The sequence below is a fragment of the Ipomoea triloba genome, chromosome 3, assembly GCF_003576645.1.
Source record: "Ipomoea triloba cultivar NCNSP0323 chromosome 3, ASM357664v1".
In the NCBI taxonomy this organism is placed as follows: domain Eukaryota; kingdom Viridiplantae; phylum Streptophyta; class Magnoliopsida; order Solanales; family Convolvulaceae; genus Ipomoea; species Ipomoea triloba.
This window is the reverse complement of record NC_044918.1, coordinates 15,926,645-15,950,730: the sequence shown is the minus strand read 5'-3', so window position 1 is coordinate 15,950,730 and position 24,086 is coordinate 15,926,645. Positions and strand designations below refer to the sequence as shown.

The window sequence follows — 24,086 nt, the reverse complement described above, 5'->3', positions numbered from 1 at the left end:
GCATCGTACACTATATTATCATCATCACCCATCCATCACATCCAAACATTTTTCTTTTTTCTGTCAATAAAATGATCGATGGTCCAAAACATCTATCTTGATCGACCACATAATAATATTATATATAAATAAAGGGTTTTAAAACGGTAGAGGCGACACAAAAAGACTGCTGTTGGAATTTTGTGCTTTAGCTTTTTGAAAACCATGAACTTCCACTCTACTTCGCCATTTTCATCACGTTTTCAATGGATGTATGTATATATATATATATATATTGCAATCCTTATTTTCTCTTTTAATTTCTGATCATCCCATTTCCACCACCTTTTTATCTAGGAAGCTTCATACATATGCAGAGAGAGAGAAAGAGAGAGAGAGAGAGAGAGAGAGAAGTATAGTGAAGAATGGTGAGGGCTCCTTGCTGTGAGAAGATGGGAATGAAGAAAGGGCCGTGGACACCTGAGGAAGATCAAATTTTAACATCTTTTATACAGAGATATGGTCACGAAAACTGGAGAGCCTTACCAAGACAAGCCGGTACGTGAGATTATTGAGTTTCGTTTCATCTTTATTAAGCTTGTTTTGCATACTTTATATGTATAGATCAAGAACATTATTAGAGTGAGTTGTTCTGAGGATCGAACCAAGCCAAGCACTTTGTACTCATATGGCACCTCTTGTTACTCTTCTTGAGAGAGGGTCATCAATATTCAGTGGTAGGGTATTGATTATTTGAACTGCAATAAATAATAGATAAAGTATAGAACATATATTACCCTGTAATATAGTTAATAATACTAAAAAAAAAAAAGGACCAAACCAAGATCAAGAACATTAGAGCTAGTTGTACTATAATTGGTCTTCTTGGTTTGAGTCAATTAATGGATCTGACAACCTAAATCAGTTTACTTCTTTATATATATGTACATGTGATACATTTTAGTAACATCTAAATAATTAATTTATTTGGTATATATAGGTTTATTAAGATGCGGGAAGAGTTGTAGGCTTCGCTGGATAAACTACTTACGACCAGATATCAAACGAGGAAATTTCACCAAAGACGAGGAAGAAACCATCATCCAACTGCACCAAACACTCGGAAACAGGTAGGCAAAACACAAAATTTACATAAAACAATAAACTTGGTCTCAACTAAAAGTTTAAATTATTATCCCATATGTATTTTGAGGTTGCATGTTTCAATGGAACAAACAGACAATAATCTTTGTTTTCTTCCCATCCTGTGCAGATGGTCTGCCATTGCATCAAGGCTGCCGGGGAGAACAGATAACGAGATAAAGAATTTCTGGAACACCCACTTGAAGAAGAGGCTCCAGCATCATGGGAGTCCATATTCTCCCAACAATATTAATGTTGTCGGGAACATAACGCCAATCCAGATCGGCGATTCTTCGATTCACCTGAGGTTTCCGGCACCGATGACTGTGAACTGCAATTCGGTTGGCAGACAGAACCGCATGTATTCAAGCTCCCTGATGACGACGAAAATGGAGGAAGAAGAGAGCATGCAGGAGAGTTATCAAAACCTTGGAACAACATCAAACGATGATTCTGGGATTGTCTACTTGCCTTCTAGCAGCTCTGTGTTACCTATGGAGCTTGGAGGTTGTGAGACTAGTTCTAGTATTAGCAACGATGCAGTTTTCTGGTATAATTTGCTTATTAATGCTGGAAATACATCGTGAAAGACTGTTTTTGGAGCGATTATAGTCACATTGGTCAAATTGTTAACTTGGTAATCACAAAGTTACAAGTTTAACTTTTGATGGGAATGATCTTACCTTGGTCTTTTGCTGGCTAAGGTTACAGTGGTGTGAGATTTATCTAATGCACATTTCAGACAGTGATTGTCTGAGTTTCTCTTAAAAACAAAAGATAGGTGTTTTTGGATGTAATTTGTATAATGTGTGTGCACTTTTTGGTGGGTGTTTGTTACTAATTTTTTTGTACATCTTATAAGAATAAAAATTAAATTATCATATCATATATTTCCTACAATGAACGCCTCACTCATTATGTCGCTTGGTTATTAAGTCATCGTTTGCCTAATGTTTGTCACTAATTTTTTTTTTTTACATGAGAATAAAAATTAAAACTAATTCATCCTTTACCCCTAAAATATGAATAGGACCATAGGTTCTGATTATTCTGATTAGTTGCTCTTATATATTGTCTCTAGTTAGTCTCAATTTTGGATCATTGTTCTCAAACTTCACTCTTATAACCCAATTCAGGTGCAAATTTCTCAAATTTTGATAACAGATGACAAAGTAGTGTCATATTCATTCTTCAATTACATTCTATGTCTGATTTGATTATAATCACTGAAACATCATGCGAAGTTCAAAATTTTGACAAATTTGTTGAAACGTATTCTCCGTATGAGTGTCGGTTTTTGTTTGGAATGCCGACTTGATGAAAGTAAAGCTGTCGGTTTGTCTGGGAATGCCGACTTCGCTGAAATTTGAGTTTGAACACGACTGTAAAAACATGGACGGGGTTACTTACAGTTACAGAGGGTGCGGTGAAGACGGAAAAAGTAGAAGTCGTTCACGGTGGGACTCGAACCCACAATCTCCCGCTCCGGAGGCGAGCGCCTTATCCATTAGGCCACGCGAACAACTTATTTGTCGCATCTTTAATGGTGATATATAACGTGGTTTGAAGAATTGGATGGTCTGCTTTGATGGTTTGCGAGTGTTCAGTGTTGAGCTGCAGAATAGAACTGAACAAAAACCCTTAGAAGCCCCGTAGTGTTCTGAGTTCTCGCACAGAGAAACCATGGCATTGACTATATCGCCAAACTCAATTCATCTCCCACAAAGCTCTCGATTTTCTGGGAGAAATTCCTTTCTCAGAGGCTCTGTTTCCCCTCCAATCTTATCCCCTCCGTCTCTCAGGTAATTCTCATTCACCCACATGTAAAATAGAAATCCAATAACCAAACAAGATTTAAAGAATTTCTTTTTTACCTTAGTTCTGTTGTTGTTTGTTTTTGGTACAATGGCACATGAAAGTTGACAGGGAAAAGGTAAAGAAAGATTATAACTTTGAGTAATTCGTGTTTAAGAAAAGGATTTTACCTTGTTGGTTGTTTGGATAGAGGTGTAAGAAGTTGTGTTTCTCATGATTTTTTTTTTTTTTTGGTTGGGAATGGTGTTATTTTCTTTGTTAGCAATTTAATGTGGGAACAGGATTTGAATTTCTTATTAGGTTTCCCATAAAGTGCTTAGCAAATAGGCTGGTGGTCTGTGCTGCATCCTCAGCTGCAGGAAGTTCAAGCTCAAACAGTGGCTTAAATCCTTATGAGGTAATAATGTGGAACTATTTAATCTTATAAGTGTTGTTAGGGGTTGGCGTTTGAAGAGTTTACATTGTTTGTGTGGCTGTCTTACAATTGGTGGTCACAAGGTTCTTGGTGTGAGCCCCATTGAGGGATTTGATATGATAAAGGCAGCATATACGAGGAAACGTAAAGAAGCTGAAAAGAGGGGTGATGAAGCAACTGCTGCAGAAGTATGTTATATAAGTAATTTAAGAATGATACTTTTGTTGCATGTACTTTTGAATGTTAAGTAGAATGAGTATGTTCTAAACCTGTGTAAATAAGCCTGCAATAACTTTTTTCCAGCTCGAAATGGCATATGACAAGATCATGATGTCACAACTATCCAAGAGAAAGAAGGGTGTTACATTTGGATCATTTAAGGTACTGTTTTCTTGCCACCGATTAGTACTCAAATACTAGTGCGCCATTTAACGTCTGCCCTTTTTCCCTTGACAAGTTTTCTTGAACTTTGTACACCATTGCTAATTTCCTCATGCAAGTTTATACAGTTGTGTGTTTTTTCTTATTAATTTACACTTCATTCAATGACTTCTATCTGAACATTGAACTGTATTTAAATGCATTTTTAGTTTCCTATTATTTCATGATCTATTAGTTAGTTTTTTTTTTTTTTGACTATTTTAATAATTATAAACTCATTTGTTACAAAGCTCAGGTTTCAAAGGAGATAAAGTATGCTGATAAGCAGCCTATTGTACCATGGGGTCCCAGGTATGTCATTTTGTCAGTGCTACTAACAGTAAAAATAATGTTAAGCACCGGATCAAAATGCTCTTGCTAGTGACTTTATGTTAATTGCTAATATGTTTTTACTTCACTGTCATATTAGATGTGGGATGAGTTGATTATGTGTATTTGATGTAGGATGCTCCGAAACTCTCGGACATTCCTCATAGACATCCTAGGTTTCATATTTTTCTATGTTTTTCATTAGCTTTTATCTGTGTAACCATCTATCACCTAATGAATAGGCATGTTGTTTCTGATCCTTATACTAACTCACATGGTGCTTTGTCATGACTAAGATCCCTGTTTTGTGGTTGTCATATTGGTTTTTATTGTTGAATATAGGAAAGTAGTCCTGGGGTAGTAGTGTCAGGCTTAGCCCTACTTGCATCTTGTGTATATAAATGGAAGATCTTTTTTTTTTTTATTTTTATTTTTTTATTTTTTATAAATATATACAAAAATACAATAAAGCATTTATATTTTCACATGGTACCATGTTAGAAATATAGAAATCCTACCCTAGGTTTAGCCCCTCAGTGTTAGGATGAATCCATCAGAAGGCATTACAATATTATTATTACTGTTGTTGTTGCTATTATTATTATTATCATCATCATGATTTACATAGTTTAGCTTCCATCTCATTGGCAAGTGGTGGCTATTTGCCAACCACTAGGCCTACAGTCCCTAAATTTTAACATTTATCTTGTAAATCTGAGCTGTTTCCTGAACTTTGGGATAGGTAAGTTTGAACACATTCCTAATCTCAGTGGCAGTTCTCAAGAACATAACTATGTTGCTTATTTCTGGTTACATGGAACCACCAATGGGTATTTAGGATCATCTTTATTAGGTACGGTTCCAAGTGAACCGGCATGCCTTTTACCTTAAAAAATGTACGGATCCACTGAGACCTCTTCAAATAATTCTTTTCCACTTAGCCTGCATGCTGTCTGAATATTCTGCGGTTCCCCATTGGTGCTCTGCCATTGTTTTTTCCAGTGAAAGGTCCTCTAGTGTAGTGCTAGGTTCAGACAAAATGGTTTAGTTCTTGTGTGAAACTTATTATTATTATTTTTTTAATGTCAAATGGAAAGTTGATAGTAACTCTTTCCTTCTTAAGTCTTCTTCTCTTTCGACTTCATTGTTTCCTGCATTAGTATTAAGTGGAACCTGTGATTTATACTTTAATTTCTTATGACCAAAAGTGTGTTTCCATGGCTTCTATGTAGAATCAAATACATATTAATTGGCTCAACCTTATATTCTCAGGTTCAGCAAATCAGAAGTCAAAGATATACAAATCAATATGGCAATTTCTGCTGTATTTGTAAGTAGTAAGAATACTTATATGTCTATTCTAGAAGAGCCTTTTCTGTTTTCTTTACTTTGGTGTGTGTTTCTAAAGGAGGACATGTTACTTTTACATATTATTTCTTCCAGATTTAACTTCTTTTGTGCCTTAGCATTTTCATATTCTAAACTCATAAGTGCATTGTTTTGTTGTGTATGTTTCATGGTCTCTGTGCAAATATGTATGCAGCCATGGCACAACCAATGGTGTCATGAAGGAATGCTTGTAATTTAAACCGTCTTTCTGTGTATGGCAATAAAATTTGTTGTTTAACAGATCACTGTCTACTTGGGCACGGTGGCAATGTGCCAATATAGCTATATGAAGTTATTTGATTTTCAAGATTATATTCATGATTGGCTTCCATCCTTGTTTCTTTTGTGAGGATCGAGTCCCTTGACCAATCTTGCAGTTATCCTCTTACACTTTAATTAGTTACATATATCTGAGGTCAAGTATAATGACATTTCTCTACCATCTGATCTTCAAATCTTCTATTCCACAGTGAAAATTACCCATGATATCTCTTGTTTCTATAAGGAAGCCATTTTGGTTTGAGTTCGTCTCATCCTAAAATAGCCATTTCTAATGTGAAATTGAATGTGTAATTGAATAAGAGAGATGGAGCCAAAGAAATAATTAGAACTAAAAGCTTGGCAAACATTTAAATATTCTTTTAAAGATAATATATATAAATATCAATCCTCATGTTTTTGTGTTCTTTTCAGACTGCCTGGGCTTTTATCCAGCGCAATGGTGAATGGAAGCCTTTGCAATTCCTGGCCTTTGCGTTTGTATACAGAATTTTCGAAAAATTAAAAACGTTCGAATCTCCTGTGTCTCCTACATTTACAGTAAGTGTGTGTGTGTGTGTTTTTTTTTTTTTATTTTTATAAAAAAACTTGTGACAGTATCACGTGCATGAGAGCTTCATAGTCAATAGGGGACAGCTTGAATAGTTCTTTCTTTGGTCTAACGCTGCAGGAAGAAGGCGAGGATGATGGGCGAATGATGAGGATGGGAAAAAGGCTACTTCGATCTCTTGCGCTGGCTTTTGGGTGCATTGCAGTTGCATCTTTGGTACGTGTTCCACTATTAAAAGAATCTATACAAATCTAAGGGGAAGAAAAACCAGAAATTCGAGTGTGTTTTATTATTCAAACATCCTTCATTACATTTTCTTCATCAATTGCAGGGATATACCGGCCTCCTAAATCTGATTGAATTCACAGGCAGCTCGATTCCTGCTATTATTTACAACAATCAGGTATCTAAAAAACACCATGACCCCCCACCCCCAAACAGATAAACTACACCAGCCTATTTACTCCTTAACTAATAAAGTACGAGGTTTAGTCGAGCAGAATGTAGTAATGCGTCTATTAACCAATATGCATCTGCCTGCCTGCCTTCCTTGTGTAATTCTGTGTTACTTCATAATTTCTAAAACTGTGTGCCGATGAACAATAAAGATTCTTCTCTGGCTGACTAACCAAATACTGAAAGGGTAATCGGGCTTTTCTGCCTTGGATTTCATAGGGAAAGAGCTTTGAATTGATATAAATTTGAATTTTGCACTTGCTAACATCTGAGATTATCTTTATTCATTATTCATGATAAATCTTAGGAATAATGCTCAAATAGGTCCGTGAACAATCCAAAATCATGCAATTAAACCAAAATTAACCAGTTCTCCTTGTTAATGTTGACGTGGTGGTCACCACATTAAAATTACACCGTATTATTTTTAATTTATTATAATAATTTTAATTAAAAAAAAAAAAAACCACCCCTCCCTTCTCTGGCCATTTTTATTTTATTTTTAATAATTTAAAACTATTATACTAAATTAAAAATAATGCTCCGTAATTTTTTAATGGAATGATTGCCATATCAGTGTTAACCGGGAGGATATATCAATTTTAGTTTAATTGCATGATTTTAGACTATTTATGAACCAATTACAGTTTTTTTTAGTTGGATGGTCCAATTGCATTTTCCTGTATAGTTCAGTGGTCTATTTGAGCATTATTCTTAAATCTTATTTTGTAACATGCTGAGCAGTATAAACTTGTACAATAATCTCCCACCCCTTAAACACAATGGGCACAAGCGTTACTTTTATTGTATAGCCCTTCGCCATGCCTTACTTAGATGCAAAATGTATGTGCCTCGGTGCAGGAATTGCTTGTGACGACTGCGACATCCGTCTTGCTTTTCATTACGGCATCATATTACAGATGATGATGAACCACGTCGCCTTGCCGGGAAATGGTAGAGTTTGTTTGGGAAAGAATTGTTCCATGTGTTGTAGGGGGGTGGGTGCCAAAGTTTTGAAACGGTCGCTGCTGAAATAGTGAATGAGGGTTTGTTCTCTTTTTAGGAGATTCCGAGAATTAATCAATTTTGGGCTATCATCTTACATGTGCAACATGTTTTTGCATGTGCAATCCCATGTATTTTAACCCCCAGTGTGCCCTGAGTTTGAGTTCAAAACTTATTTGATGATTGATTCTGCTTTTCCAGTTTGTATTGTGCTACATTTGGGTCAATTATCGATCCATTAATTATTGGTATTATTTAACTTTATGTAAGAGGTTATCGGCCTTTAAAATAAAGATTGAAACAGTAACCTTTTACATAAAGTTAAAGGAGTGTTAGAAATGACAAAGTGATGATAAAAAGTGGTCAAATGCATGCAGTTTCTGACAAATAAAGGGCCCCAAAAAAAGGAATAAAAGAGGAAATGTCATGTAAGTTTCATCTCAGAGATGTTTTAGCAGTTTGAATCCACGGTTCAGGACGTCTGACAATTATTATTATACTGTGGTGAGTGTGGTCCAATGTTATTCATCCTTTAAAAAATTAAAAAATATTATTTCTATTCTCAATTTTTACTCACTCTCAAAATTTTGTTGTTGACATTTTTATTGGGGTTCGTAGGATGAAAATAACTTAGAGCAACATCAATAGGAGTAGTGAGAACAAAAATCACTATTGTGGTTGCTCTTATCATCCTTTGACACATCAATGAGTAAAAGTGAGGGAAGAGAAATATAAGGTCCATGTAGACATGTAGTAGAACTCTAACAAATTTTCTCCTTTTAATTTTTCTCATGACATGACACTTTTTGATTGGTTAGTTTATTTATTTTTATTAAATTTTTTGGGGTCAGCTAATTCATGGCACCCAATAATAATAAGACATGTCATGAAGGAAATTTATGATGGGTAAGAAGCATTTCCATTTTTAATATATTAAATACTTATTTTTAAGTAAATACTTAAAATAAATATTTAGTACACGGCTAAGACCTTGCGGTCTAGTGACACATGTGCACTCTCATATGAAAAGGGATAGATTTGAGTCTTAGTGGAGGCGATATTGACTAGTATTAAAAAAAATATATTTAGTACACTTAATACACTTAAGTTTACTCATCCCGTTTCATTTGTGTAGTTTGGTTAATCTGAGATTTGATTGAAGTTATTTTTAATTGAAGGTTTCATAATGTTAAATTTAATATTAGTATATAAAATTTATATAACTTGATATTACATTAAAAATACTATTAGATAAAAAAATTAAATTTAAAAATAATTTTTTAAAAAAATACTAAAGAATATATATATATATATATATATATATATATATATATATATATGTATGTATGTATGTATATGTAAGGTGTTAGTTTAAGCAATAAATAGTAAACAAGAAATGTAAAATGAAACATATTAAGTAATTTTTAGTATATTAAAAATAAATATTTATTTGTGTTTCATATTGTAATATATATACTATGTTCCATAATAGTTTGATTACGAAGCAAGAGGGGTGATTAAGACGCCAAGCAGCCACTGGGGCCGCCATATTAGACGCCTCTCAAATCTCAATATACTAATGGTGGGAAGGTTTGCCAATTTGATTTCTAATGTACTTTTGACTATCAATGAGAAAACCAAATTGCCTAGCTTTTTAACATGTGCGATTAGGGGATATGTTAAGCTATTCCAAATTTCCAATACAAATTTCAGGAAGGTCAGGTCAACCGACCTAGCTACTTGGAAAGACCAATTGATCCATTGAATTGAATGCCTCGGAGGACAAACTATTCTTATGTGTGTACAAATCTCTTTTAATCTTTTGTAACAACTAGAAAAGTCCTATAAATACTATGATGATGTTGGTCGGACTATTAAATTGATAACTACAAAATTTTAAGTTTGACTCAAAGGAACCGGCTTATTTGTTGAGCATATAATATATAAACATAAATGTGTAATCTAATTATGCTTTTAATTTAATTTAGTATAAGAGTCAACATAATATAAAAGGTCATGGATTCAGATATCCACGTCATTGCCATAACCTTTAAGTTGACATAGAACACATGGTTGAACACATCATAATTATTTATATAGATACTATTAAAAACATTAAAACTAAAAGTCATAATATATAGAACATCCCCATCTGTAATATTTCCACAGTTTTTTAAGTGACTTATGTGGAGGAGGAAGAAGAGTTAGGTATCTCTGTAATAATGATTTTTTTGTGGGACCCATCAGGAGAGAGAAAAGGAAAAGAAGAGAATGGGATGACGGGCGTGTGCAGTGCACCCGCCCACTCACACATACGGTATTTTTATTTCTTGCGTCAAACCTGGTTTTAATTTTTCTTTTTTCTTCTTTCTTTTTTCATTCTTCTCTTTTCATCCTCTCCTTCTTAATTAGCACCTCAAAAACAAAAAAAAAAAAAGAAAAACATTAGTAATGATAATGCTCTAATAATAAGTAATATAATTATAATTAATACTAGACCAAATTTAGGAAGTTGGATTGATATGGTGTGGGCCCAAGGACTGAGGGAAAGCCAAAATGGAACAGTAGAACTCATATGATCGATTCATCTATCACCCAACCTTCACAACACTATCATTTATCTGCCAACTCATTCCAAGCTCATGCATTAATCCATCCCATCCCCTCTTCCATGTCTATACTCAAAAAAAAACAACATTATTTTTTTAGTATTAATTATAAGGAGTACGTGGAAATCATATCCACTTTAGGTATAAATACCCATAAATCTGCTACCAAAGAAAGATAGCAGAGTACACTCAATTGCAGAGAGAGAGAGAGAGAGAGAGAGAGAGAGAGAAGGATTGAAGAGGAGCCAACCACCGTTCATGGTGGTCTGAAAAGGTGTGTCAATAGATAAGGGATGCTGGAAATTAGGGAAATTTCTAGGGTATACTGTATTTTGTTTTGATTTATGCTACAAAGATTGTATTTTTAGGAATTCCCAGAAATTGGGTACAATGAGGAAAGAAAAGAATCTCTGTTACAGTGAAAGATAAGGATTTTGGATGGGTGTGTTGGAATTTTTTCATCCACTTATTAAGAACAATGCATGCATGTTTTTGTATTTATATGGGGGATGTCATCACCCGGGTCTAGTCTCCATCCGTGTGATTATTAAAGCTTCATGTTGTTTTCTCATCTCTGCATGACAAAACAGATAAGTACAAACATTGGGTCAGTAGCAATGCCTGTTTTTAAATATTCTGTGGGGGCTATGGTTGTTGGGGTGCAGTTAAGATGTTTAATAAATTGTTGTTAAGGGATCTTTGTATGCATGTTTAGAAGTGTGTGTGTGTATATATATTTCTGTCATTTTCGCTTAGAAGTTGTGGGTTAGATATTTTTTTTGGTTGTGGTAAGTATACACACTGGTTGTTAGGCTCTTCTGTGTGCTTTTGCTTCTAAACAAAGGGAAGTTTGCCCTCAGTTTTGTTATTGATTTGTCATTACAATTTACAAATCTTGTGGATTAACTGGAGGTTTTTGTGTGCAGCTTAGTGAATTGATTCAGTTCTGGTGAAGGGATCTTGAGCTTTGCATTTCTCATTAGGAAGGGCACAGAACAGTCATCTCAGTTTCAACTTTAGTTTTCAAGAAGTATGGTCTTACCTATTTCCTATGCTCTTTACTATTGATGTAGTGTTTCACACACACACACACTTGTTTCATACATACATTTCTTTGTGTTTATACTCATAAATTTTGTATATTTAGTATGGAAGTAGTAGTGGACTAGAATGGTTATTATGAAATTTTTGTTTTATTGTCTTACAAATATAAAATACAATTGTGTTAATGGGATCAAGTCCAAGCTACTTTATCATATATTGCTTGAGAAAACAGAACAAGATCTTGTGATTATGCTATGAGAATGTCAAAATCTTATGTATTTTCCAGTTTGATCAGAACAAGCTTCGTTTCTGACTTAAATATGTCGTTTCTAAGACTTGTATTGCCTTGGTGTTGATTTTTTTTTTTTTTTAAAATTTGTAATTTCAGGGAAAATGGTGACAAGAACTGTGGATCTCCGCTCTGACACAGTTACTAAACCAACAGAAGCCATGCGGGCTGCGATGGCAAGTGCTGAAGTAGATGATGACGTCTTGGGTTATGACCCAACAGCCCAACGCCTTGAAGCAGAAATCGCAAAGATCATGGGCAAAGAAGCTGGTCTTTTTGTTCCTTCAGGCACGATGGGTAACCTTATTAGTGTTCTTACTCATTGTCCAATTAGGGGAAGTGAAATCATCCTTGGTGATTATTCGCATATCCACATTTATGAAAATGGAGGTATTTCCACCATTGGAGGTGTTCATCCGAGAACAATCAAGAACAATGATGATGGAACCATGGATCTTGATCAGATTGAAGCTGCAATCCGAGATCCTAGATTTGAGATATGTTTCCCAACCACTAGACTGATCTGCTTGGAAAATTCACATGCACAGTAAGGCTTGCAAATCATATTAAAATAGCATTTTTATTTGGTGCATCATTCACATAAAGTTACTTATAATTCATTCACGTTTGGTTTCTGTCGTTTTTGTTACTTTTGGCATTTTGGAAGCATGAACCTGAAACCTGTAGCCATTGGAATTTCTTATCATATACAAATACGATTGATGACTATTATATGATCATCGTTACTGTGCTTAAATTCTAGAACTGCAGTTATCCAATGACTTGCTCGTTAACATTTATTAGGCCGAACTTTGTACACTTGCAGATACTCTAGAATGAAATCTCTCGATTTGTATCAGAATTGCTTGCAACCGTTGTTTTACTAGCAAACTTTCATTCTGTGATGCAAGCTCTTACTAGCAATATTTGATTGCAGCTCTGGTGGTAGATGCCTCTCAGCAGAGTATACAGACAAAGTTGGAGAGCTCGCAAAGAAGCATGGGCTGAAACTTCATATTGATGGAGCTCGCATATTCAATGCATCTGCTGTGAGTTCCTTTTTTTTTTGCTAAAGAAATTGTCTTTTATAATAAAGGTGTCTTAAGGAATTACTAACAATCTAAGCCCGATTTTTATATAGAGAGAGGTTGTATACATGATGATAAGTTACCATTCGAATCCTGATCTGAATCTATGAAATATTCAAATGGCTTAGAGCGGATAACACATTTTAAGGCATGACAATTGCACAGAGCATAACACGTTTTAGTTTGTGAATCTCAATTGAATTTTTTGTCCCCAAATCCTTTCTTATTGGCACGCTCAATGTGGATGCTAGTTGCTACTTCATTTATTGGCTTCAGCTTCACATAACCGTGATTCTAATTAGATGAATGTATTTCCAGGCCCTTGGCGTTCCTCCTAGTAGGCTTGTACAGGCTGCCGACTCTGTTTCTGTAAGTTTGTCATCTGTTTCAAACTCTTATTCATTCAATAGACTTTACGTAATGTACAAATTCTATTTTTCAATAAAATAAAATATCAAATTGTACTGTTTCTAGTATAAACAAACATGATTTGTTGGCATGCCTGATTGAAGAATATATGCAGGTTTGTCTGTCAAAAGGTCTGGGCGCTCCAGTAGGAAGTGTAATTGTTGGTTCGAAAACCTTCATTGACAGGGTAAACTTTATACATTTACAATGAAAGTTAAAAGATTTCAACCTTTGCTCTAAAAGTTATCATGATTTAACATCGTTTTCTCCTTGACTATATAGGCAAGGATTATGAGAAAGACCTTAGGCGGTGGAATGAGACAGTTAGGCGTCTTGTGTGCTGCTGCTCTTGTTGGATTACAAGAACATGTCGGTAAGCTCGAAGGGGATCACAAAAAGGCTAAAACTTTAGCAGGTAACCTTCTCCTCGATCCGTTATGTTTGAGAATAACACGTTTCTTCACCTTCTTCAACTGGCTGATGATTCCGTGTTCCTTGACTTGGGAATTTTTCAGAGGGGCTTAACAAAATTAGCGGACTGGAAGTTGATATGGCTACAGTAGAAACAAACATTGTAAGCTTCATAGTCTACTGGATGTCGAAATTCTGATACATTGTAAGGAGTAGAAATGTAGAATACAGTGTTGCTCATCCTATAAACACATTACTATCGGTTTTAGGTATTCTGCGATATACTTAAGGAAGCAAACACAACAGAAATGGAGCTCTGCAAGAGGCTAGCGGAACATGGCGTGCTCGTTCTACCAGAAGGCCCTAAGAGGTATGTATGTGTACACTTTCAGTATTCAAATTACACAAACCAAACCAGCTTGGTCGGCGTGAGTGGCCATGCACTCTCGCCCCTTAAGAGAGGTCGGGAGTTCAAACCCCTTCTTGTATGAAAAAACCAATCTGGCCAGCACTTTGCCCCTTAATTGGGCCGGCCCGGTGCGAACGGAGATTAGTCTGAATATCGTACAGGCTTAAAAGGTGTCTCCTACAGTTAGGGCCTGCTCAGGACACCTCGTGGCCTGACAAAAAAAAATTACACAAACCAACGCAACGCCTTCCAAATTCGTAGTTTGCTCATCGATATTGATATTGATCCTGGAATGTCGCGAATGCAGAATCAGGTTCGTGATTCACCACCAGATTTCCGACACTGATGTGCAGTATGCATTATCCCGAGTTCAGGTACACACAAGACTGCTTTAGCAATCTTCTTAATTAGCTGCTGCCACTACTACTTAAGATCACATTTCAACCATACCATAGCTTATGCTGGTTTATTCTCTCGAACTGATGCAGCACGCTGTGGCTGGAGTTTGCGTGGCTGGAGTGGCAAACGGAAGCGGGGACCATTGAAATTGATCGAGCTTGTTATCTCTGCTTCAAGATTTTCTATCTAGTAAAGAACTGCATTCCAGTTGATCTGCAGTTCATCTTCATCTTTAAGTAATTAAGAAGTTATCAGCTTATCTTTTATCCTGTGTTATTTTATGATGCCTAGACTCATATGGCCAGTAGGCCAGAATGCAATGATGAAGTTTCATTAAGAGAAGAAAGATCTGATGATTGTGATGATTTTTTCTTTTTTATTTACTTATTTTTGCACATTGCACTAGATATAAACGACTGGGCTCAATTGAAATCATGGGCTTAAATAAGCCTTATCTGGCTTCAGCCTTGTGCTTTGGAAGTTGGAGCAATTTTACACCAAAAGTGAAAATCTACTAGGGGTAGACTTGCAAAATATCACATCAAATATATCTTGACATAATTTTCCCATGTCAAAAAAATAAAAATAAAAATTGTTGTTACCAGTCAAACATTCTAACATTTAAATGAGTTGACAGCTATACAAGTATATAGAAATAAAGTTGCACCATTGTTACTATCTATAACTTTTGATGAAGTGGTAATTAAGCACTTGATATCAAGAATTGTTGGGAGCATGCACTACGTATAACTAGTTGCGTATACTCGTATAGGGGTAAGACACATCACCATTTTGTCTTCCCCACCAAGAATCTAGGATAGGGTCGGGGCAAGAACGGGGCAGGTGAAAACGTGATCCTCAAATTGTATAAATAAAACATTAAAACCACATAAATCTGACACATCACAATTTTGTCTTCTCCACGTACCAAAATTAGAGGCAAGAACGGGGCATGTGAAAATGTGATCCTCAACTTGTATAAATAAAACAACTAAACAACATAAAATTTTGAAAAAAGATTAAATATCCCAAAAAATATCACATCAAATATGATAGGCAATTGAGTGGATGGAGGTGTAGCTATTGGAGTGACAAACCAGGCCGAAAGCAAAAGAGGCCATAGATGGGAATTGAAATGATATATGGCACTGCACTGTGGTGTCCGTGACCAATGTACACACAGGACAAAAGTTAAGGATTCATTTTGGTATAATAGAATGACACAACAACCTCAATCCCATGAAAAGCTATTGGCTTTATATGGAGACATCACAATGGTGGCCCTATGAGCCATGTAACAAATACACTTTGTATTACTTGTATTTGACATTTTCGGGACAACCCCAATTGAGTTAATCGGACAGTTGACTTACTAATCACACGATTTCAAATTCGAGATAGGTTTAATTTATTGGTCAACTATGAGTAACCTAGGCTGATTTATCCATTTGTGGTTTTTTGCCAATTAGGGCCACAAGGTGGATAGCAGCTGTGGAGTTTCTCACAAATCAAAGTACTGAAGCATTTTGACATTTTCCTCAAATATTCAAAGGTCAAAATTTAGAATCTTGCCATCGAAACGTGGCAATGCTATGCAAATATAATATAATTGTTTATAGGAAAGTGGGTTTGGTGACCACCTAAATAACCATGCAAGGACAAAATTTAAAGTTGAAATTTGGTGCCAACCCACAAATAATATTAACTTTGCCAACATCTTTTCATATAAAAATATACAATGTTGGTTTTTTCTCATTTCATAGACAAGAAATTGAATTTGCTGGTGGGTCAGGAGTAAAGTCCTTTAATTAATGTCATTTTCTCTGCTTGCTTACAATTAAACAAACAAGATTCTTGCAAAATCTCATTGGGCTCTATCAAGACTTTGCTTTGAAAAGTCTGAGTTAGCTAGCATTTATAACACGGTTTGAGCTAGTGAAACATGTTGGTTGAAATGTCATTTTCCCCATCACCTTGAGTGTCTGTCTCTGTGTCTGTGTATATACTCCGTATATGTTTATGGTCATTTCAATCCTCATGGTTGACATTGTGCCTGGTTCAAGAAGGTGATAGGGGGAGGAATGGCAAATTAAGAAAAAAGTAGTGCATGGATTTTGAAAAATGTTCTTCAATTTGTTCCTGTTAGCAAGACATATTGTCTGTCTTGTATGTTTTATTTTTAATTTACGGGAAAGTATGTTGTTGCTACTCAAAAGTACACTTCTAGTGAAGTTTACCTTATAAGTTTAGTCAATAAAGGATCACAAAGAGGTAAATACTCAGACACATAATATATTAACTGCAAACACATAATATGTTAGTGCAGAGTGCAAACGCATCTGAATGTCATTTTGGACCATAATTCATACTGTAAGGTGGACATGCATTGGTCTATGCGTATGGTATAATCTGTCCCTTTTGTACTATATATACCCACACATAAAATGCCTAGCTCATTAGTTACACTAGGCCAGTATTTTGGAATAAGTGTTGTAGTACCGATTCAAAACAATTCAAATTAACAACATACATAATTATTATACATAATACAAAAAGTATTACATATCTCTAAAGACATGATTGAGTGAGTGAAATATAACTTTCGTATCTAAAAGTTACCATCTCCGGCCTCTATTGAACCTATAGCAATGTATGTATGTGGGAATGAAGATGACATACCATCTCTTCCGCTGTCAAAAAATTCGACGTTGTAAAGAAATATTAAAAAAAAAAACCAATGTGGTATGTTGCATACATTTTTAAAAAATAATAATAATACCACGTCGGTTTTTTGTTAAAAAAAATACTTGCTATGTTATTTTTTAAAAAATAAAATATACGACGTCGTATATTTATATTTTTTTTGAATACTACTGACTCTAGTATCTGTTCATAACTACTTTCTCAACCTATAGAAGCACAAGAGTCAACATTGCCTGCCTCCCGTATAAAGGAAAGGGTTTGATGCCACTGGACCAAAAGGTCCTTGGCCTTGATTTTTATATTTAATTACTATACAATGTCGTTTTTTTTTTTTTTTTTCTAAAAATCGACATTGTATATATTTATTTAAAAATATTATACAACATCAGCTATTATATAACTAACGTCGTATCATCTATTTATAATGTCTGTTTATATGACGTCGTATACTCGTATGATCTAAATAACTTACATTAAAAGTCTTTATTTACTAGCGAATACTAGCTAAACCCTTACTACAATGGGGAGGAGTACGTCATCTCTTATCTGCAATGAATTTCCCCCATGTTTCTTATGTGTGAACTCAAGAATGTGAGCTAAAGATTTTTGGACCAGTCTACTGTACGTAGTAGGGATTGGCAGCATGAAGTTTCCTAGATTTTGTTGCTTACTATTGTTGCCAACAACAGTTGCTTTCAACGTATTTACTGGTTTGTAGTTTTATGCTACCCTACTCCGTATATCATAGCTTTGTCGTATGCATAACCTGATAGCCACACCTATTTTATCTTAATGGCACTTACTATACAATAATTATTAAAGCGTACCACCAAGTTTATTGAAAAACGCAACAGATGGAGTGTGTGATGACAAGCTGACAACATCAACTAAAAGGTTAAGCTGGTAGCTAGTTGGTATGATTAATAAATTTTTGTCAAGTTTGTGTTGATACATAATTAAAGAATGTGTTTTATTATTGGATGATACTGGGTGCTCTAATATCAAATGAAATGATGTGTTTCGTTCAAACTAAAAGTCTTAAACTGAAAATTGAATAGTACATTTATGTTTTATATATTATATATATGCTCAACAATTATATAAGTTTTTTTTATTAAAAAATGACATAAAATAAACATGTCTCTTTATAAATTGAAAATATTCAATTATATATACAAAATGTTACAAGACTATTTGCATTTTTTAGTCTAACCCTAGTGGTGGGGGCCATTCTTCTAAGGTGTTGCTACAAATATGCCCTACTTAATCACTTGATGTTTGTAAATGCTATCCAAAGGTGTACATGATGAACTAATGAAGTTTGTTTTGTGACCCTAGTCTTTAAAGGATTAAAAAACAGTAGACCATAATGAGGTAAACTATAATTTAAGTTGTTTATAACGGACTAGTTTAAACTGAGAAGATTAATAGACAACTCTCTATAAAAGTCGAACTTGAAATCTTGATTACCCGTCTGTTCGACCAACTTGATTGGGTTACCGGGATAATAAATACTTTTCCTATAAAAACAAACATGTAATGTCATATGTCATGCTCCAAAATCAGTGGTTAACCCTTTCCTACACTCCTACCTTTCTACCTCCTCTCTCTCTCTCTTCATATGAATGCAAAATTGAAGGACTGAGCTTTCTTTCCTTTTCTTGCAAAATACACTGTTTCCCCAAAATCTCTTAGCTTAACTGTAAGTATATCTCACTTAATTACATACTTCACCGGCCTTGATCTCAGAACACTCTGATCTCATCTCATTTTCTTTTTTCTTTTACCCCTAAGATCTATCATCTTCTTCATCTTTAACTTGTGAATGTGATAGAATATATGGTAACAGAAACACTAAAACTACCGGATTTTGAAACCCTAGCAGAGAAATACCAAATGGATTTCATTACACCGCAAGGAATTATGAATCCGAGCTCCGGAATCATGGTTCCGAGCACCGATTTAGTATTTACCGGCAACGCGACGACAACGACGATCCACGCACCAGCAGCTCCGCCGCGGCCGCCGCCTCTGAGTCGGTACGAGAACCAGAAGCGGCGGGACTGGAACACGTTCTGCCAGTACCTCCGCAACCACCGGCCTCCAGTTTCGCTTCTGTAAGATTTTTCCTAATAATATATATTATATATTTTTCCTAGTTTGATTACATTGAATAATTAATAGTTGTTATTCAATCAGACTCTGTAGTGGTGCTCACGTGCTGGAGTTTCTCCGGTACCTGGACCAGTTCGGGAAGACTAAAGTCCACAACCAGAACTGTCCCTTCTTCGGCGTCCCTAACCCTCCGGCGCCGTGCCCCTGCCCGCTGAGGCAAGCGTGGGGCAGCCTGGACGCGCTCATCGGCCGCCTCCGCGCCGCCTACGAAGAGCACGGCGGCAGGCCGGAGTTAAACCCGTTCGGCGCCCGCGCCGTGCGGCTGTTCCTCCGCGACGTTCGGGATTTCCAGTCCAAGTCTAGAGGGATTAGCTACGAGAAGAAACGGAAGCGGTCGACGACGGCGACGACGGTAACGACGTCGTCAAAGCACAAGGTGGTCGCCGTCACCCTTCAAGCTCCTCATGCAAGTAATGCTATCTGAATATTATTATCAGTTTTAAATATTAATCAATATATAGATAAGAAAAATAAGAAAAATATCAATGTAAGAAATATATATATATATATATATATATATATATATGGTAATTATGAATTAATCATGAATGTTTTCTTTCCCATATAAATGTCAATGAATAATATTTTTATATTTTTTAATTATTTACTCAGCACATTATATCTAGTTCATTATATCATGATTCATGCATGATCAGCTTATATTCACTGCGTTTATGATGAAATGCAAAAGAAATATTCATCACACTACTTAAGATAGATGGACGCCTAGCCTTATAGGTACAATTCATTTTTGGTATATAACTTCCTTTTTTTTTTTAAACTTACGGTATACTAAAAATAAACTTATATTAAAATCTAATAAATCTAACTACTAAAAATAAATATACAATACACAAAAAAAAAAAAAAAACTTGTAATATACTAAAAATGAATATGTATAAAGATTTATCTTACGAGGTTGACCTTGATTCTGAGCCCGTGCACAATATAATTTGTCCGAAATCATGTGGTAGATTGTATAGCAATTATATGGCTATTCATACTTTGACGAATGATTATTTGGTCATTTTTTAACCTCATTGGATGCCTTAATTAGCTCGTTTTGTATAAATTTTAGCTCTTAGAATCTCACCCATTCGATTTAAATTGTTTAAAAAAAAAAAAACATTAACCTTGTGGCCCTACATTCAAATATGGTTACGGGTAGGGAAGGGAAATAAAAGTAGGAGTAATTAAGTATTAATTAGTAGTGGAAAACACAAGTGCCAACGAAAAGGGAGACATAGTTAGGTATTGACTTCAAACACAATCTAAGCAAATCTATAACAATGACACAAATAAACAAAACAGCTAAGTTTGTCCTAATTGATTATTTAAAAACGTTGGAATAAGACAACTTAGAAAAATCTTTTACATCTTCGAAGATTGTCTCATTATATATCAATACATGATAATACTCCACAAAGATTATTACCCTTTTTATTATTAATTATTATTAAGTGCATTCTCTATTTAATTACTAGGTTTTTCCTCAGTATATGTTGTCCCTAGATGGATGTTAATAATGGTTTATCAAGAATAAGAAAGATGTTAAGTATGTAACTGTTGGGGCCTCGAATTACATTGGAAGATTGCTACGTAAGTATAAGGAAATAATTGTTATTTCGCTACTAGCTATAATTTTTGACTTAGTGATAAGCATTTGATATTAACAATTAGTATATGAAAGCTAAGTATGTTGTGTAGTTGAGGTTGGAAGAGTGCAAAGTTGTGCCTTCGCTCTTAGCTATAACTTTGGCATAGTGGTAAGCGCACTTGATCTTGCACAGTAACATACGCACACATCTATGCACAAATATATATGAGTTTTGTAACATATACTACATTGTAACAGAGTCAGTAGTACTCAAAATATATATATATAGCGTCATATAATAAGTCAAGTAGCTTGTAACTCAATGGCATGCTATATTGTAATAGAGTCAGTAATACTCTATATATATGTGTGAGATATATAGGTTGGATTTTTCATAAATATTACATGTACTCTCTCTCTCTCTCTCATAAGTATTATAATTTAATTTCCCTCATAATGAACTCTTCAATTGCTAATATTACATTTTTTATTTAAAAATATTACATTTTCTTTTAAAAGTATTACATTTTCTCTAATAAGTAATAATCAATCAATTTATGCATGCTTAGTATTACACTTTTTCTCATAAGTAATTGTTCAATTCAACCCCTAAATATTACATTTGATTTAAAAGTATTACATTTTCCTTTATAAGTAACAAGCAATTTATTCTCGAGTAATATTACATTTTCCTTTGTAAGTATTACATTTTCATCTTGACTCTACCCGTCTCACAAATAAGGATTCGTGAAATAATATCACAGCAACTAGACCTGGCAATTCGTGTATACGGGTTCGTTAACGGGTCGACACGATAACGACACGGACACGATAAGGCTAAACACGAACACGACACGTTAAGGTTAACGGGTTCAAAATTGTAACACGAACACGAACACAATTTGTTAACGGGTTAAACGGGTTGACACGATAGACACGTTTTGTTAACGGGTTTCAGATCGTGTCGACACGATATGACACGAAACCCGTTTAAACTCGCTAAATATATTGATATATTAAAAACTAAAATTTAAAGTTAAGTTAAATAAAAAAGAAATAAAACATACAATCCAATTCATCAAACAAACTAAAAAAATATTCAATTTATAACATTCATAAAATTATAAAATAGCATCCAAAAATCATAATTAAAGAAGTCCATACTAGTTTTTAGAATAAAATTGAACACAATAAACATTCAGATTTCATATTGTTGAACATCAATAATTGGCGTACCGCGTATGATCTTGTCCTAATGTAGTAAATTCATTCTTAACCATGTTCATGATATATTTTGTAAAGACAAAAATGATAATGGTTCTTAGCGGGTTCTAAACAGGTCTGTGTAAACGGGTTAACACGATAATGTTAACGGGTTAAACGGGTTGACCTGTTAAGACACGAAAACTTAACGGGTTCTTAACGGGTCAACCCGTTACCGACCCGGGACATGTTAAGGCTAAACACTAACCCGTTATTTTCGTGTCCGGTTTCGTGTCGTGTTAACGGGTTGTGTCGACAATTGCCAGGTCTAACAGCAACTCACCCTTGTAGTGCAGATTTGTTGCAAATGTTTTGGAATCTAAGAATAGAGTAATTATGTCACCAACATAATTTGTAAGATCCACAACCTTATTTTCTTATACTTGCATAATAGCTAGTGTCACATTTCGATGAAAAAATGTTAGTATTGACACTCCAAACATCCACCTAACAATCCCCTCTCAATGTCAATTGCACAACTACCTGCCTTCAATGAGATATAATTTGGACATGTGCTGCAATTGTCATGATCAAATGATTACCATTGCGTCAAAAATATTTTCGTAACAATTAGCACATGATCATATTAAGACGATGCACATAGAAATGCTTGATAATTCACTCGCAAATAGCTGACAATGCACTCAAGATATATAATATTGCATTCACGTGTGTACTATTAGTTATTTGTGGATGCATTATCAAACATTTTCAAACGCACCGTGATAATTACAAAATCGTCACAAAAAAATTTCAATTTTTTTTATGTGAGGAGGGAAAAGAAAAAGAAAAAGAAAAAAAAAAGTAGTATCCTGAGTTTACCACTTTAACATTACACCCGACCCGAAATTTAGTCCGTTCGACGAAGAAAAAGGAGAGAGCTCGCAATCTCCGTGGAGCTGACACGTGCTCTCTTCGGTCATGTTTCCCACGTGCCAGCATGTATCGCTTGTCGAGCGGCACCCTTTCCGCTCTTCCCTACGCAAAATCCAACGCTTCTCATTGCACCCCGGCTGAAGCATTGGTGCCTTCTCGTCCGTCCGATCCAGATGGCACACCTGCACAAACTTTGTCCGTACAATCCCCGCATTTTCCATCTTCGGCATTTTCGTATGTTGCTACTTAAGGGGTTGTCATCATTATCTCCTAATTTTTTATGTTTGGGAGACATCCAAAATTTGAATAATAATAAGGGATTGTTATAATCGTAAACATGGTTTAGTGTGGATGCATGGGCTTATGCTTATGTGGTCCTTTCTTCTTGAATTTCTTCTTCACTCGTTTTTATGTAATTTAGTGCTACTAATACTGTATTATACTTTACAAATAAAAAAAGAAAATTGTTAAAAAAATGTGTAGAAAAGATAGGAAGGGAAAGTGGTTCAGCCCCTGTAAGTGGCCCACACTGATCGATAAGGACGCTTACGCGAACCATGGCAGGCCAGCATCGTCCAACCAAGGATAGAGGCAAGGTCCAGGGGTAGCCTCGCCCCTCGGATTGGCCAATTCGCGTTTGATGAGTCAGTGTAGCACCGATCAAGCCTAGCCAATGGTGGGTCAACGACAACTATGGGTAATGCATGGCGTTGAAGGGTCCTCATGCCTTGTTGCACGACGTGTCGGCTTAGCGGGAAGTTTGATAGCTACTTAGTAGTTTGACATTTTCTGGCCGCCTTATTTATTAGTCAAACTCACATTAATTGGACTTATAAGTTGGATCATTTGGGTTTAAATTGTTCTTTTGTTTTATTTTTTAATGTATTAGGCTCGTGAATGTAATATCATTCCTATTTTCTCACATAACCCAAGTGCGGTCAATTAAAAATCATCAAAGATGTATATTTTTGCTTATATTACACCCACCTTATTCATAGCATTTCCGTTATTTGAGATCCTTTATATTAAAACAG

At 35.1% G+C, this 24,086-nt stretch overlaps 4 protein-coding genes and 1 non-coding gene across 5 annotated transcripts; 4 read left to right on the top strand and 1 right to left on the bottom strand.

The window, feature by feature from the left end:
* Positions 1–252: 252 nt before the first annotated feature.
* Positions 253–2,022, top strand: LOC116013343 (transcription factor MYB4-like). The gene is made up of 3 exons (XM_031253034.1): positions 253–537; positions 980–1,109; positions 1,253–2,022. Exons 1-3 carry the CDS (start codon positions 405–407, stop codon positions 1,707–1,709), a joined length of 720 nt encoding a protein of 239 aa, XP_031108894.1. The 5' UTR covers positions 253–404; the 3' UTR covers positions 1,710–2,022.
* Positions 2,023–2,571: 549 nt separating this feature from the next.
* TRNAR-CCG lies at positions 2,572–2,644 on the bottom strand. The gene has a single exon. It is a non-coding gene; the product is annotated as a tRNA-Arg (tRNA).
* Positions 2,645–2,708: 64 nt separating this feature from the next.
* On the top strand, positions 2,709–8,050 carry LOC116012185. The gene is made up of 10 exons (XM_031251667.1): positions 2,709–2,924; positions 3,238–3,334; positions 3,436–3,540; positions 3,656–3,733; positions 4,029–4,084; positions 5,375–5,432; positions 6,185–6,310; positions 6,441–6,536; positions 6,652–6,723; positions 7,638–8,050. Exons 1-10 carry the CDS (start codon positions 2,806–2,808, stop codon positions 7,698–7,700), a joined length of 870 nt encoding a protein of 289 aa, XP_031107527.1. The 5' UTR covers positions 2,709–2,805; the 3' UTR covers positions 7,701–8,050.
* Positions 8,051–10,508: 2,458 nt separating this feature from the next.
* On the top strand, positions 10,509–14,803 carry LOC116013661 (probable low-specificity L-threonine aldolase 1). Its single transcript, XM_031253543.1, has 11 exons — positions 10,509–10,664; positions 11,317–11,420; positions 11,823–12,270; positions 12,661–12,772; positions 13,130–13,180; positions 13,335–13,406; positions 13,502–13,634; positions 13,735–13,793; positions 13,900–14,000; positions 14,347–14,413; positions 14,528–14,803. The coding sequence occupies exons 3-11, from the start codon at positions 11,828–11,830 to the stop codon at positions 14,582–14,584; spliced, it is 1,095 nt and encodes a 364-aa protein (XP_031109403.1). The 5' UTR covers positions 10,509–10,664; positions 11,317–11,420; positions 11,823–11,827; the 3' UTR covers positions 14,585–14,803.
* Positions 14,804–18,714: 3,911 nt separating this feature from the next.
* Positions 18,715–19,740, top strand: LOC116012967 (protein LIGHT-DEPENDENT SHORT HYPOCOTYLS 1-like). The gene is made up of 2 exons (XM_031252634.1): positions 18,715–19,258; positions 19,341–19,740. Exons 1-2 carry the CDS (start codon positions 18,981–18,983, stop codon positions 19,738–19,740), a joined length of 678 nt encoding a protein of 225 aa, XP_031108494.1. The 5' UTR covers positions 18,715–18,980.
* The last annotated feature ends 4,346 nt before the right edge of the window (positions 19,741–24,086 follow it).